The sequence below is a fragment of the Juglans regia genome, chromosome 10 (assembly GCF_001411555.2).
Source record: "Juglans regia cultivar Chandler chromosome 10, Walnut 2.0, whole genome shotgun sequence".
NCBI classification, from domain to species: Eukaryota; Viridiplantae; Streptophyta; class Magnoliopsida; order Fagales; family Juglandaceae; genus Juglans; species Juglans regia.
Window position 1 is genome coordinate 2,997,989 of NC_049910.1, and position 16,185 is coordinate 3,014,173.

The following is a 16,185-nucleotide window of genomic DNA, read 5'->3' on the forward strand; positions in this document are numbered from 1 at the left end:
AAGGCAAATTACGCATATTTTATGCCAACGGCTTTTTAGATCCATTTTTAAAATTTTTTATCTTTATCAACGGAACGATGATATGATAGTATATGATCCGATTCTTTAAATAAAAAATCAAAATTTGAGTTAATTGAAGGCAAATTAAGCATATTTTATGTCAATGACTCTTTAGATTTATTACTAAAAATATTTATCTTTATTAATAACCTGATGGTATATGACCTGAGTTTTTAAAAAGAAATATGAATTATCTTTTTTTTTTTTTTTAATCATAATCGATATAGTTTGTCAGCCGGAAAACTATGTGGCATATGAAACACAACATTTTGTCATCAATCGGTCTTTAATGAGGATTTTTTTTTTTCATTCAAAAGCCATGATTGTGTTTCATATTTACTAAAAGATAATGATATTTCCAACAGATAAGAAAATAGTTTTTGATTATCCCAAAATGTTTTTATAATTTTTTATTATTATCATTCTTATTTTTTTGTTAAAATTAAAAAATAGAATAATAATTTGTATAAATTTTAAATAGATAATTCATGTGCAATTATTTTGTAAAAAAATGGACCTCCCATGAAAAAATATAAAGTAGGACTCATTTTCTTACAAAGAATCTACATAAGATTTACACAGTTTAAACATGCATTTAGCACGACTCTTAAAAATAAATATTCGTATTTTTTCCATTAATCAATATAAACATAAAAAATTCCTATTCACAAGCACCGTAAAAGGTTGGCAATGGTGCTGACAAAGTCACCATCTATCTCTTGGTCTAATATGACCGACCACCATGGAAGTTGTCGAGCCAAGGAAAATATCGAGTGACCAAGATCAGGACAACTAATGGCGCGACCACATTAGTGACTTGATTAACTATTTGGCGGTTAGTATTCTTTATTGATTTTTTTTTTTTTTACCTTTTAATTTTTAAAAATGTGATTTTCAATGTTATATCTTTTAATAAGCGTTAAGTTAGGCCTAGTTTAGATAATGAGATGAGATGATTTTATATAAGTTAAATAAAATATTATTATTATTTTAAAATTTGAAAAAGTTAAATTATTTATTATATTTTATGTGAGAATTTAAGAAATTTGTAATGATAAGATGAGATTGTTTCTCTATCCAAACAAACCTTAATTTAGTGTCAGCGAAGCAATTAGAAATTTATATAAAATCTTATACTACATACTTCTATATAATCAACATGTAATTTATTATTACTGTCATTCTATCTTAACACTTAAATATATAAACTTAAACATAGTTAAAAATAATAAATTACCCTTCAAGAAATAAATAATAATAATAAAAAATTTCATATTAATTAAATAAAAATGTATAATGTTCCTTCTAACATTTTTCGTTTAACAATTCTTTTATTAAAAAATCCAAGAAAAGCCTATAAAATCTAACAATTATTCGTGGAAAGTATAATGGTTTTTTTTTTTTGAAAACGCTATTTGCACTCGGGAGGGGTACATGCCGCGTACCTGGGCCCTCCACGTAGACGTCAGAAGCAACGATGCGTTTCAACTTAGATAATCCACTTTGTGCAAATGCTCCTCGTTTCAACTTGTGAAATCCCATCTTCCCCTTCGTGTGAACACTTCTATTCGTCAAGCGCACGACCTCTTTGCACACTAAGAGTGTAAATCTAAACCGGAAAACCGGTCCGGTCCAAAACCAGTTCTTGAAATGTGAAAACCGGCAGGTTCCGGTCCGGTTCTGGTTTTAATATTTTTCGGCCCGGACCGATTGATAAAAATATATATAAAAAAAAAAAAAAGAATATTTCTATTATTGTATATATAAGTTTTATACAAAATATTATATATATATTAATATATATAAGTTTTATATATTATGTATAATTATAAATTTTTATGTGAAATATTTATATATAATTATATATTCATATATGAAATAATTTCTTATTATAATTTATAAATTATTACATAAAATGTTAATACTAAATCACTAAAAGTTTATAACTAATATTAATAGTCTAATATAGACTAATGACTATAGTTATATTTATAATTAATACTACAAGTTTTTACTAAAAGTTTATGACTAATATTAATATTAAATATATAGTTTATAACTAACACTAATATATAACTTATAACTATACCAATAGTCTAATATTAATACTATTATATAGTTTAATGTATTATTTAGCTATACTAATAGTCTAATTTAATACTATTATATAGTCTAATAGATTTTTGTAGTAAAAGTTAAAACATATTTTTTTAATAAAAATATAAAACATATTTTTTTAAATCAGTTTTTTTTTTTTTTTTTTATAAACATTTTTAATGACAAATTGTGAAACTTATATTTTTAAAAAATCTGTAAAACCAGACCGAACCAGACCGGAAACCAATAAAACCGGAAGTGCTGGTTTATGAGAGTAACCGGAGCATAATCGATTTTGAAAAATACAAAACCGGTACATACCGGTTCGGTCCTAGATTTTGTCAAAAACCGGACTGGACCGAACCGGTTACACCTCTACTGCACACTGAATAAGAAATATCCCCTGCTTGAGCATTCTTGCTACCTTATCCCTCCCCATTCCCATAAACCTTGGGCTATTCCTCACTGTTCACTCAAAAAAGGCCACGATGTCGAATTTCGGAAACTCCTCTGGTCCTTTCAGGTCTAAGAAATCGACCACACACGAAATCATTCTACCTAATTCGAAAATATCACAACCAATAATCGACACCACGGCAATCGGTAACAATTTGTTATCTTTCCGCATCACGACATAGGCGTAAGCGCCGATTATGTTGGAACCCTAAGGCTAGAAGAGGAACACGAAGTGAGGAACTGTCAAAGTGATGCGAATTGGAAGATTGCAGAATTGATGAAGGGTTGTGTGGGGAAAACATACCGTTTAACCAGCTTTTTTATTATGTGTTGATTCTGTAGTATGCACCGTTTTATATGAATTGAAACAGTGTGTTTTATTACTGTCTTTTATTATGTAGTGAATAATGGTCAATTTATCTTAATTTATGAAAGGTTGTTACGAAGTGGGTATTTGAGAGAGGAACAAAGTGTAGTGGAGCATCTTTTTGAGTAGTTTGAATTTGTCTGTAATGGATGTTGGGTCCCTCGAAGTACCCGTAGCTATGAATCAGTGGCTCTTTTAAAATTTTTATCAAACACTGTTCGTGCATTCCATTTCCTTCTTCATATAGTATTTCTTACAATATATTACATCAATCATTACATCCAATCAACATAAAAACATTTCCTTACAATTCTCTGGAAACAGTTTATTACATCACATCAGATTAAGTATATTATAAAGATTTACAAGAAGGATCCTAATAGATTAGAATAGGGAACCAATCGCCTTGGCCGAATTCATTCTTAGTGATCATGGCGATCATTGTTTTGACGTCGTTGGATTTGGAACTAGACAAATCTAAGCTAAAAATTAGGGTTTGGGTCGCATAGACTTTCGTTTTCTTGTAATTGTGAAGGGTGCCCGTACCTCCGGTGCCAATGCGAAATAAGGTTCAATGGGGGCCATTAGGCCACCGAGCTGGGCATCAAAGTTGTCAAACTCCTGGATGAGGCCGCAAACTAAACATACCAGGCTCCCCATGATGTCGTTGTGGACGAGGGACTTGCTACAACAAGCGGTGCAACTGCATGAGCCGCTGGATATTGTGCATCCGTATTTTATTGCACTAAAAACATGGGATCTAACTAGAATTCTTTGATTGGGAGTTTCTCTCTCTGTTCAAAACCCTTATGTGGAGAAGAAGTGTAAAGTTTTAAAAACGCTACGTTCCGAGACAAAAATAATTTACCCAAAAACCAACGTATACCTAGGCGTATAAATTTAAACTGAAAAATCGGTCCGAAACCGATTATTGTTTTAGGAAAACTGGCTCGATCCGGTCCGGTTTCGGTTCTGTAGTTTACGGGATCGGACCTGACTGAACCGAACCGGTTTGAAAAAATATATATAAATTAATTTTATATATTATACAAAATATATATATAATATAATTATATATTAAATTTTTATATATAATATATATAATTATATATCATATATGAAATAATTTCATATTATAATTTATAAATTATAACATAAAATGTTAATCTTAAATATGAATATTTGTAATTTGTTTGATCACATGTTATTAATATAATTATATATAAGATAATGTTGTTATAATTTATAAAATAAAAGTTTAATCTTAAAGATGAAAATTTAATTGATCATATGCTTTAAACATAATATATATTAAATTATTAATAAAATTTTATCATAAGAAGTAACACTTTATTATATTTTTTTTACATTTAAAAAAAAATTGTAAAATCGGATCAGAAATCTGTAAAATCGGAGGTATCGGTTTAGGAGGGTAATTGGAGTGTAATAGGTTTTAAAAATGTAAAATTAGTACATACTAATTCAGTCTTAGATTTTATCCAAAATCAAACTGAACCGGACCGATTACGTCCCAACGTATATCCAAAAACTCGATATATTTCATTTTTCGCATTTTGTTGTTATTTATTTATTTATAATATATGGGTGATGCGGCAATTATGCCACATCAACCGATTGCCACGCGTGTACCCATCCCGTGTGACTGTAGAATAACTGTTTTTTTTTTAGCATTGCTACACAACTTCCACCACACTCCATACTCCACATTTTTTTTAATTTTTTAATATATATTTTATTTTTTTTTGATTTTATTCTTTTTAAATTATTTCAAATTTTTTATTTATTATTCATATAATAAATATTTAATAAAAATTAAAAATAATGTGGAGTGTGGAGTGTTAGGAGGTTGTGAAGGTTTTTTGTTTTTTTTTACCCCCTTTGTCGTATAAAACTTCGTTCACAGAATCACAAGTATAAAACGATATCGTTCTTAATATAATAATATCTACTACTGGTGGACTACTTGTCTACTACTCTCAGAGTCAAGGACTGGGACGGTGGAACACCGCCTTAGGCCTTCAAGCAGGACGATCCTTCGCCCATCCCAATCTCCCACAGGCAAGCTGTCCGTACAATTTCGCCCGTAACCCTTAGGCAAGAAGATACAAAAATTTGCTCGCCATGGATATGCAACATGGAGATTTAGATCGGATCCTCTTTTTCGAGCACGCCCGCAAGACCGCCGAGGCTACATACGCTAAGAACCCTCTCGATGCCGATGTTCGTCAATCTGCATTTTTGGATCACCCTTACCCTTTTTAGAGTTGTTTTTTTTAAACAGAAGAATACTTTTCTGTATTGTGGTTTGATTTCTCGGAGACCGTGGGCAAATAAAGAAACTTCTCCTTAATTGTTGCGTGCGATCGATATTTTTGTTCTTCCTTTTTTTCGACAAGTAATAATTTGTGGTCTTCCTGTTGTTTATATATATATATATATATATATATATATATTTGTTTCTTATGCAGAACTTGACGAGGTGGGGAGGAGCACTGTTAGAGTTGTCTCAATTTCAGAGCGTCGCTGAGTCAAAAAAGATGATTCAAGGTGCTCGGTTTTGTGAATATACTGGGTTACCGAGCTGTAGCTTCCATTGAGCCTGAGTATTTTAAGAACACCTGTTTTTTATGGTTGGTTTATGGTAATTAAAATTCTTCACCCTATCTACGGGTCTAAGTTCGTCACAAAGTCTTCACGAAATGGTATCGGACTGACAATGTAGATTCCTTGTTAACATGATCCATAGCTTCACCAACGTGCAATGCTACTGTGTTTCACCTCTAGTTGGTTTTGATCCATTTTTATGGTAGCTAGTAAACTCGGAATTACTTCATCTCTAGTGAAGAGTTTCTGACGAGGGTCCAATACGTGTTTTTGATTCACAGATGCAATTTCGAAGCTGGAGGAGGCATTGTTGGTTAATCCTAAGAAGCATGATACTCTTTGGTGCCTGGCAAATGCTCATACTTCTCATGCATTTTTTACTCCAGAGCAGGATGAGGCGAAGGATTATTTTGATAAGGCAGCTTTCTACTTTCAGCAAGCCGTCGATGAGGTATTATTTTCAAATTCTCATTGGAAGGAAGATGTTTGTGTGTGTTTTTTTATGTTATACTTCATGTACGTCTTTTGCGCTTTTTAATAAAAGCTTCTATCGATTATAAAGAAAAAACTATTGTTAATGCAATACTTTTCAGTTGTATATTTATTGAGTAGTTCTGCTATGTTGTAGGATCCGGGGAATGACCTTTATCGCAAGTCTTTGGAAGTGGCTGCCAAGGTAATTTTCTGTCTTATGCTGAGAAACGTGCTCATGCTGTGTTGTATTTACTCATGAAAGTGTTGAGCACAAAGCTATTTTCTTCACCTTGCTTTAAAGTTGACCTGTTACAATTGGTTTTCTAGGGGACATTGCTTCTGTTACCCTGTTGAGCTGGAGAATCAGATGCCATTGTTGCATTAGTAGATATATTTTTCTTGAATTCTCAACCCTCTTGCTTTTAAATTGGTAATATCAATGCTAGAGACCATAGTTGAGTCTCATTCCTATTTTATTTTCATTCTTTGGTACGAAAGAATTGTCATTTCGAATAGGCTACCTTAGTCCTTACACGGTTTTTTTATTGTCTCCTGCCTTTTAATAGGCATGAACTTGTGAAAAGAGAATTAATTTTGCAATTTTTTAAAAAGGTCTGAAGTGAATGGACAAAAGATTTGGGAGTTAACTGTCCAATATGATAATAATTCCATATTCTCGATATTGATAATGTTATTGAATCAGGATTTTTTCAACATGTTTAGGACCTAGTTGCATAATTTTATGCGGGTTAAATATTTCTCCAGCACCATAAGTCATGCAAAGCATAAGTATGTTCCATGCATCTTAGAAGACCTACGATATGTAAATAAATATTTTTTACAGCTCTGCTGTTGCCAGATAGGTGGCTGTTGGTTTTTCTTTTCTTTGCTTTTTTTGTATTTATTTATTTATTTTGAGACTAGTGACCATATCCTAACGAAAAGGGGGTAACATCCAGACTTCTAAATGTGCTGAGTGCTTCTCCTGGACAGAAATTTAGCTCTGATTAGGTCTTAGAAAAATTCTTTTTTTTTTTCCTTTTGGGTCAGCAAATATTACCTTTAGTATGGTGATTCTCTTTTTATATGGGTAATACACACACACTATGAATGAGATTTCTTGAAATTGCTGGCCATATTCTTCATTTGATTTATATGTTAAGAATGAACTTGTTTTTCAGACTGACCCAATATATACCTGGTTTTGATGATGAATTTCAATCCAATTTGAAACTTGAATTGCTCTCGCTTTAGGCGCCTGAATTGCACATGGAAATCCATAAGCATGGTTTGGCTCAACAAGCAATGGGGGCAGCAGGACCTTCTACTTCATCAGGCTCAAAGGTGAGATCTTGAAATTTCAGTGTCCCTTATGTTTGCTGTCAGTTGTCTTTGGTTATTATTTCTCATTATTGATGGTCTGGAAAAAATAGAGCATCTCATTTCCTTCTTTCTTTTTTCACATTAAGATAGTTAGAGTTTAGATCAAACTGTTTCTCTGTGCCCTTCCTGTGTTATTGACCTAATATAAGTGCTTGGTTGTAAACAGCATTGTTAGTAACTTGATGCACTTTAGCTGAAAGATGTATAAGTCACAGGGCATTACTCTTCCACATACATGCATGCTGGCACTGATCCTGGCACATCCGTCCAGCGGCTGTCAATATAACACTCATTTTGCACTTCATATCCACATTAGATAGTTCCTCACATATCCATCCAAGCATCCAAGTTGTATGCCAGTGCCTTCTTCGGTATTTTAGATTCAATCAACATATTGGTAGCTGATACATATTGAATTGTGGTTTACTCAATTCCTCTCTTTTACAGACCTCCTCAAAGAAAAAGAAGAGTAGTGATCTCAAGTATGACATATTTGGATGGATAATTCTAGCCGTTGGAATTGTTGCATGGGTAGGATTCGCAAAATCCCAGCTTCCTCCACCTCCTCCTCCACGATAAGTTAGGCATTCAGTGGTATTCTGACAGAGATTGCAGATTTATCAGGGTTTCATGGCTGATTTAAGTAGAAAATTGAAAATCAAATCTGATCCATCATCCATTAGTTATCTGTTTACCCCCGGAAGTGTTCTCCTTGTGTAACTGATATATGAGGAGAGTCTTCGAATCTTCTGTATGAAATATTGATTTTTCTCCGGTTGAGCCGCTATTTTGTAGATGCGCTGTAGGTTTTTATTGTGACGAAGCTTCGTTATTTCTTTTTGTCCTGGGGTGTTTCACCAGAAAACCTTCGAGTGAAAATGTTTCTGTTAAATAACATTCTTCCAGTGGGTTGTGTGATTATGGTGTCTGGTGTTTTGAAGTGATTATGGTCATGGTACTCTCTCTTCAGTCTTCAATACACAGACTATTTTCCCTACCTGGGTCATGACAATTGAATCAAAGGGAACATAGATTTACTAAAGAAAATTTTTATTTAAGTCGGTTTATTTAAGTCGGTGTGTGGCACATACATTTTATATCTGATGATATGGCAATATTGATGATATGGCAATATTGCAATTCGAATCATGTCACGTCAATAATATGAATAGAATGACTCGTTATCATACTCATTTATCAAATTCTAATAATTGTATCATGAATTCATGGCTTGATAGTTGATGATATATGCAATTAGGGCTGAAAATATTCACATTTTTATTTTGAATAAAACTGGCCGATTAAGTGGGAGAAAGCCGGCCAGACTGGTTCCCATCGATTCGACGGTTTTGTAATCGGTTTTGGGCCTTACCGGTGGAGCACCACAGATTCATTACAATTCACAACATACTATACTTAAAAATAACAATTCACAAATTCTCACTAATTTAAGAACTAAAGCAATTTCTATAAAGAAATAGGTACTGAGAGTTTTGCCTGTGGCCAGCCTGTCCGATGGAGAGCCGAGAGAGGTTTGAGAGTGAGAGTGAGAGTGAGAGTGAGAGTGAGAGATGAGTGAGAAACAATGGATAGAACAAACGAATAAGGGACACTTAAAATGACACCGTAAAGTATATTAAACCAGATGACGCTGTTTTCATTTTTTTTCTTAACATATATATATAGATATAAAAAGGACGTTGTTTAACTTATTTATGTTAAATGACATCGATTTGAATAAGCTCATCTCAACTCATCTCAACTCATCATTACAATTTTTTCAAATTTCAATACAAAATATAATAAACAATTCAACTTTTTCAAATTCTAAAATAATAATAATATCAAAAAATAATATTCTAATAATATTTTATCATCTCAACTCACTTTAACATTCAAACACAACCTAAGAATAAAACAAAACATATATATTATATCTATTGGTTCATTGCATGTTCAAACCGGAACCGAATCGGCTAATATCAGTTTCTATTAATTTGGACCATCGGCTTCGGCCAGTTCCAAATTTTGACAGCTGGTCATTGTCAAAGATGATCGGTTCTGACAGTTCTTATTCAGTCCTATACAGTGGCGGACCTACGTCTATCTAAGGGGGGCCATGACGCTCCCAATTTTTTTTGAAAAAAAACATATACCCTTGGTTTTTAATCATAATTTTATAAATATAGAAAATGCCTCCCATAAAATTTATAATCCCTATATGTTTTGCACAATTTTATAAAATTCCAATATACTTATAAATGTCTCTCCAGCATTTTTTTTTTCTTATAGTCCCAAAATTTTGTGTAATTTTTATATATTATTTATTTTCAAGAGTGGTCTCACCAAAATTAAATAAAAACTAAGTTTAGAGTAAATAATAAACTTATTAATATGGATCCTAAAATTTTTTGTTATACAACATTAGGCTCCTTGATGTGGAATCCAAAGTGAAAATACAAGAAAAACCATTTAAGATTGGTGATTTATATGCAAAACAGTTGAGAGGTTTTATCCTTTAGACTTCATCGAGCAAGAAAAAACTTATTTAAAGTCTCAATTATAGTATTATATGCTTAATATGACATGAAAATATCTAGAATTTACATAAAACTTAATAAATTAGCTTACATACTAGTTTCTATGAAGAAAATAAATTTTAAATGTTTTATTATAAAAATAATTAATGAATACTATTTCATGAAATATTATCGTAAAAATCTGAAACATATATTAAAATGTATTTTTATAATTTTATTTTTACATATATATATATAGCAAATTATCAATATTTAATTTTATATATAATTATATTTTTATGATTTTTGAATCTTTAACGTATCACACACTAAAAATTTGGCACCTTCCTAAAAAATTGCCGGCTCCGCCGCTAGCATGCAATCGCCACACTTGATACATGTTGAACACACGTATAGCACGTGTCGTCAACACTCAACCCCACGCAAAGTGAATGTACGGCACATGACACGACATGGTTGTGTGTCGTGTGGTGGCATGGCGTTGGGCGTTTACAACATTGCTTTAATGCAGTTTGGTACAAATACTTGAAGGATGTAATTATTTTGTGGGGGTATACTTTAATAGTCGCTGTAATATTAATGTTGTAAATTACTCTATTTGGTGGGAGCGGGGAGTCGGGGACCAGTATGGTCAACGTTAGATCCATCCACCACAGCACTCGTTGTACAGTTATTGCGTTGCCTTCCTCTTACCCCCCATACATCGAGTGGGTTGAAGTTCAAAAACCTTAGCGCTAAACAAAAGTTCCCGCCACCATACAAATTTGTCAAATAATTCTTCACACATTTCTTCCCTCTCTCAACCTTCCTTCCCTAAAGTCCAACATTATAAACACGTACATAAAAATCACCCTTTGAAAACATCCCACTCTCTTTTCCTTCCCAACAAAAAACCTTTAAAAGTTTAGATACTGTTTACATAATGCAATGAGATGAAAGTTGAATAAGATATTGTTAAAATTTTATTTTTTTAATATTGTTATTATTTTAAAATTTAAAAAAATTAAATTATTTATTATATTTTATGTAAGAATTTGATAAAATTATAATGATAAGATGATATGAGATAAAACACTTTCAGTGGATCCTAAGTTAGGGGATATTTGGACATAAAAATAAAGAGATGAAATTCTTAAATTATAAAAAAAAATTATAATTTCATTCACAAATATAACTTAATTATCTAATTATTATTCAAACATAAAAACAATACAACTTTTACAAATTAAAAAATAAAACAAAAAAATCAATACAATTTTTAATTTTATAATATTTTTATTTAAATTTTATTTTTTTAAAATTTAATAAAATATTATAACTCAAATTATTTTACAATTATTAATAAAATTATAAGATGAATTCTTTTATTTGAAAGTCGGTGTATAAAGTACATCATATATTTTAATCATATATTTTATTGACATTGTAAGACTTGATTGTTAAGAGATTTTAATTTTAAATTTTTTTAATAAATTAAATTTTATATGTCAATAAAATGGAGGGTGTTTTTTGCCATCTTCCAAATAAAATTTCATATACATACTCGAGGTGAAACTTTCATTATGCCCGTTACCTCCTCTCATTGAAAGTCCAATCCCACCGGTTTGCTTCCCCCACAAGCTTCTTCTTCCCGACCGAAAAAGAAAAAAAACTCAAAACCTTACCCTTCTTGGGTTCATTCTCGCGCAAGCTTCACTTCGCACCCAAAAAAAAAAAAAAAAATTTCAAATTCCCCGCTCTCCTATCTCAAATTCAAAGCCATCTCTCTCGTTCCCTCTATAAATCCACCCCTCATTATCCCAGATACTCTGCAACCCCAATCATTCAAATTCCTCATTTCTCTCTTTGATTTTTCAACAATACACCGCACAGAGAAAATGCCTGCCTTTCCCGAAGAGCCGTTGCTTGCTCCTAACCCGGACCGTTTCTGTATGTTCCCGATCCAGTACCCGGAAATATGGGAAATGTACAAGAAAGCTGAGGCCTCATTCTGGACCGCCGAGGAGGTTGACCTCTCCGAGGACCTTTCTCATTGGGAATCCCTTTCTCCCGACGAGAAACACTTCATTTCCCACATCCTTGCCTTCTTTGCCGCCTCTGACGGCATCGTTTTGGAGAATCTCGCTGGCAGGTTCATGAAGGAGGTCCAGGTCGCCGAGGCCCGCGCCTTCTACGGCTTCCAGATCGCCATCGAGAATATTCACTCCGAGATGTACAGTCTTTTGCTCGAGACCTACATCAAGGACTCCGCCCAGAAGCACCGCCTCTTCCACGCCATCGAGACCGTCCCTTGCGTCGCTAAGAAGGCACAGTGGGCCCTGCGCTGGATCGACGGGGCCGAGTCCTTCGCTGAGCGCATCGTCGCTTTCGCGTGTGTAGAAGGTATCTTCTTCTCCGGAAGCTTCTGCGCCATCTTCTGGTTGAAGAAGCGCGGCTTGATGCCCGGTCTGACCTTCTCCAACGAGCTGATCTCGCGAGACGAGGGGCTCCACTGCGACTTCGCGTGCCTGCTTTACTCTCTCTTGAAAAAAAAGCTGAGTGAACAGCGCATCAAGGGAATCATCCGCGACGCGGTGGACATCGAGAGAGAGTTCGTGTGCGACGCGCTGCCATGTGCGTTGGTGGGAATGAACGGCGAGCTGATGAGCCAGTACATCGAATTCGTGGCCGACAGGCTATTGGGTGCGCTAGGGTACGGGAAGATCTACAACGTCCAGAACCCCTTCGATTGGATGGAGCTCATCTCGTTGCAAGGGAAGACCAATTTCTTTGAGAAGAGAGTCGGGGAGTACCAGAAGGCATCCGTGATGTTCAGCCTTAACGGGAACGGTGGTGGAAACCATGTGTTCAAGTTGGATGAGGATTTCTGAACCTGTAACATTCGTTTCGTGTTGTTTTCGTTTTAGGTTTAAATTGTGCATTTTTTTCCATCTTTTTCTCCGATTTATTTGTTTCGAGAAATTATATAAGATAAACTTATAAAACTACTTTCAATTTCCGTAGTGCGCTTTTCCATTTTCCTTTGTTCCCAAACGATCCCCATGGAGGAAAAAAACCGTTCCTTTTTGGTTAAATTTTCTTATATTTTGTCCCCAAGGATTGGCTTGGTTCTGGAAATGATTACATTTTCGCTCGATAGACTGGAGTCGAAGTGAAAAACAGGCCGATCCTCTAGGATGCGACTCCAAGTAGCAACTGTCTGTCTGAAAAATTGGGGTATCAAGTGCTTGCAGGAGGGTCATCTATGTTGATTTCAACAGTCCGAGCATAGATATCGAATGGTAGTAATTCTCGATGTGCTATCGCAGTAATTAGGTACAGTGCTAATTTGTTAAAATAAGAGGGTCAGAGATTCGACTGTGGTATGTGATGCTCGCTCGCTCGCAGAGTTTTTCATTGTGCATTGATCTTTCGTCTGTTTTTGATGAAATCATAATAACATTCGCATAAACATGTGGATGGGCGCTAGGTTGTACACGTGAAAAATCGGAAAAGTGGAGATGGCCGAGTTGGTCTGGTCCGAAAGGGCGTGGGTTCAAATCCCACTCTCCACACCAGCTCGCTGTAGTCCCTCAGTTTAGTTTGAATCTCCAATTTTTTCCCGTAATGATCCAATCGAACAAATGGGTACATCTATTGCGCTGATGTGCTTCATTTCCTCGTTGCCTTTATTCTTTGTTTCTTTAAGGAAACTTTTGGTACATCTATTCACGTCAATCTTGTCTACTCGTACGATTTACCGACTCTATTTGACACGGAAATGGCTTGAAAGAGCAAAAAATTAAAAATACATGTAAGGTATTGATGATATACCATACCATATAGTATGGGACCCGGTGAGTCTGGCAGAACGACATGCCGTCTAGTATCGTGAATGTGAACCAATGAACCATTAGTCTCCGAAGATATTAGATAAGGGTCGCACTGGTCGCACTCTTTCTTTGTCTTCCTCTCAACCATTCTCGGCAGCCTCTCAGCTCAGAGGAGCAAATACCAAGCACCACCAAACCCTAACTAGAGAAATCCCACCAATCACACACTTCTTCTTTTTCTAATCTAATCTCAAATAGTTTCCAAGTAAATTTCAGTAAAGAAGAGAAAAGAAGAAGAAAATGGCGGTGGCTACGTCGATGAGTTTCAACCTGGCTGGGGCATTCAGAGGCCTCACCTTAGCTTCTCCGAGCTCTTCTTCTTCTTCTTTCTTCAGAGGCGATTTAGGGTCCATACGCGTGGTGGGTCCCAAGCCATCTTCCGTGAGATTGCCGCTGACCATTCAAAATGCGCACAAGAAAGGAGCCGGGAGCACCAAGAACGGCCGAGATTCCAAAGGCCAAAGACTCGGCGTCAAGATCTTCGGTGACCAGGTTGCCAAGCCGGGCTCCATCATTGTTCGCCAGCGTGGGACCAAGGTATATATTTGTATATATTCCCTCGACATCTTGGAGCTTGCTCCATTTTCAATCAAGAAGTTCATATTTTCCCATCTGAGGATTTACAGATCTATGGGGTCTTAATTGATAGAAACTGCATATAACTGTACATGGCTACTAGGCTCTCTCGACACTCTTTTTCTTGGAAATTACGGAGGCAACTGGTAATTTGATGATAAAGGGTGTTTCGTGAACGACTATAGAAGTGCACCAATCGCAAAGGAGAATGCCTCCCCTTGCTAAAATTCGTTCAATTCTAAATTTGTTTCTGGGATATCCACTATATGTACCTACGTTCAAGAGGCAATGCCGGTGTCTGTATTGGGAAACTTTCTGTGGTCGAAGAAGTGTGGGCCTAATCTAGTGCTTCTTGTGGGTCTCTGCTAGGTTCATTCTTCTCAGCTAGGATATGATGCTTCATGGTAATGTAATCAAGAAAAAAAAATGTTCCTTTTGAATTGGCTAGATTCTTTCAAGCTTAAATTGAATAGGCTTACAATCTAGAGGTCGGGTAGAGGATATAAGAACTATTTTTGGAAGTTTTCACAGGAAAGTTTAGGCATTTGTTTCAACTATGATGTCCCTAGCATGGTCATGATGACTTGATGAGTTAGGAAATTCTATTATTTGAGTGTCGCATGGTTGGTGATAATTCGTTTCTGGGAGGTATTGTTTTTAGCTCAAGTTTTCAGCAAGCTTTGTGACTTACAAGTTGCAAATCCGTTGTTTTGAACTAAATGCCACATTGCAGAGATAGAGGGTTGGCAGATAATGAACCCTATACGGCACTATAGAACTTGTTGGATTCTGTGTTGTACCCATGAGAATGGACATGGTTATAGCCTATAGGTAGCACAAAAATAAAAGACGGCAACTTTGGATGAGTTGGTTTATGGAGGCTTCACGATGCATTTACTTTCTCTGCCGATGATCATTATGCAATCATGTAGAGTTTAGAAAGGCATTACTAATTGGAATATGATGAATTACATGAACTTCCTTAGTGGTGATAAAAAAGTCTACTCTTCTGATGGGCTGGGATAACCGTAGTACAATGGCTATGCTGTTTTCCCACCTCTTTCAGAAATATCAGGACTTGTAATATATGGTACCTTATCCCCAACACGACATCTAAAATGTTTTCCTTTGCAACATTTCAGTTCCATGCAGGGAAGAACGTGGGGCTTGGCAAGGACCACACGATCTTCTCCTTGATCGATGGACTCGTAAAATTTGAGAAGTTTGGGCCTGACAGGAAGAAGGTCAGCTTCCAAGTTATTATTAAACCTTTCAATTATAGATTCAGTGAGGAACAGATTCTAGAGTTAGACCATGGATTTTTATGATTGACAGGTGAGTGTTTATCCACGAGTAGTACAGCCAGAGAACCCCAACAGTTACAGAGCAAGGAAGAGAGAATCCTTCAGGCTGCAGCGTGAGCGCAAGAAAGCAAGAGCGGAAGGCAAAATTGCTCAACCACAACTAGTATTGGCTTCTGCCGTTGATGCCACAGATAGCCATCCCATTTGCTAATTCTAGAAGGCAGCTCTCCATCCACAAATTCTAGCTTTGCATCATTAGCTGGATCTTTTGTAATTCCATATTTGTTGATATTTTTATCGAGAAACGTAGCTGTAAACACTGGCACCAAATTTGAAATGTGGTATTTTGTTCTCTCTCTCTCTCTCTCTCTCCTTTTTGCGGAGTTGCATCTGAAATTTTCTTAGTCTTTGTTCTGGTATTTGCAATGTTG

The 16,185-nt window shown here is 35.1% G+C and overlaps 3 protein-coding genes across 3 annotated transcripts; all 3 read left to right on the top strand.

Moving 5' to 3' along the window:
- Positions 1-4,946: 4,946 nt before the first annotated feature.
- Positions 4,947-8,420, top strand: LOC108987056 (mitochondrial import receptor subunit TOM20-like). The gene is made up of 6 exons (XM_018959897.2): positions 4,947-5,221; positions 5,470-5,548; positions 5,887-6,056; positions 6,234-6,281; positions 7,334-7,423; positions 7,910-8,420. Exons 1-6 carry the CDS (start codon positions 5,123-5,125, stop codon positions 8,039-8,041), a joined length of 618 nt encoding a protein of 205 aa, XP_018815442.1. The 5' UTR covers positions 4,947-5,122; the 3' UTR covers positions 8,042-8,420.
- Positions 8,421-11,622: 3,202 nt separating this feature from the next.
- LOC108987034 (ribonucleoside-diphosphate reductase small chain-like) lies at positions 11,623-13,000 on the top strand. The gene has a single exon (XM_018959873.2). It carries the CDS (start codon positions 11,880-11,882, stop codon positions 12,870-12,872), a length of 993 nt encoding a protein of 330 aa, XP_018815418.1. The 5' UTR covers positions 11,623-11,879; the 3' UTR covers positions 12,873-13,000.
- Positions 13,001-13,862: 862 nt separating this feature from the next.
- Positions 13,863-16,119, top strand: LOC108987066 (50S ribosomal protein L27, chloroplastic). Its single transcript, XM_018959909.2, has 3 exons — positions 13,863-14,411; positions 15,593-15,694; positions 15,786-16,119. Exons 1-3 carry the CDS (start codon positions 14,115-14,117, stop codon positions 15,963-15,965), a joined length of 579 nt encoding a protein of 192 aa, XP_018815454.1. The 5' UTR covers positions 13,863-14,114; the 3' UTR covers positions 15,966-16,119.
- Positions 16,120-16,185: the final 66 nt, after the last annotated feature.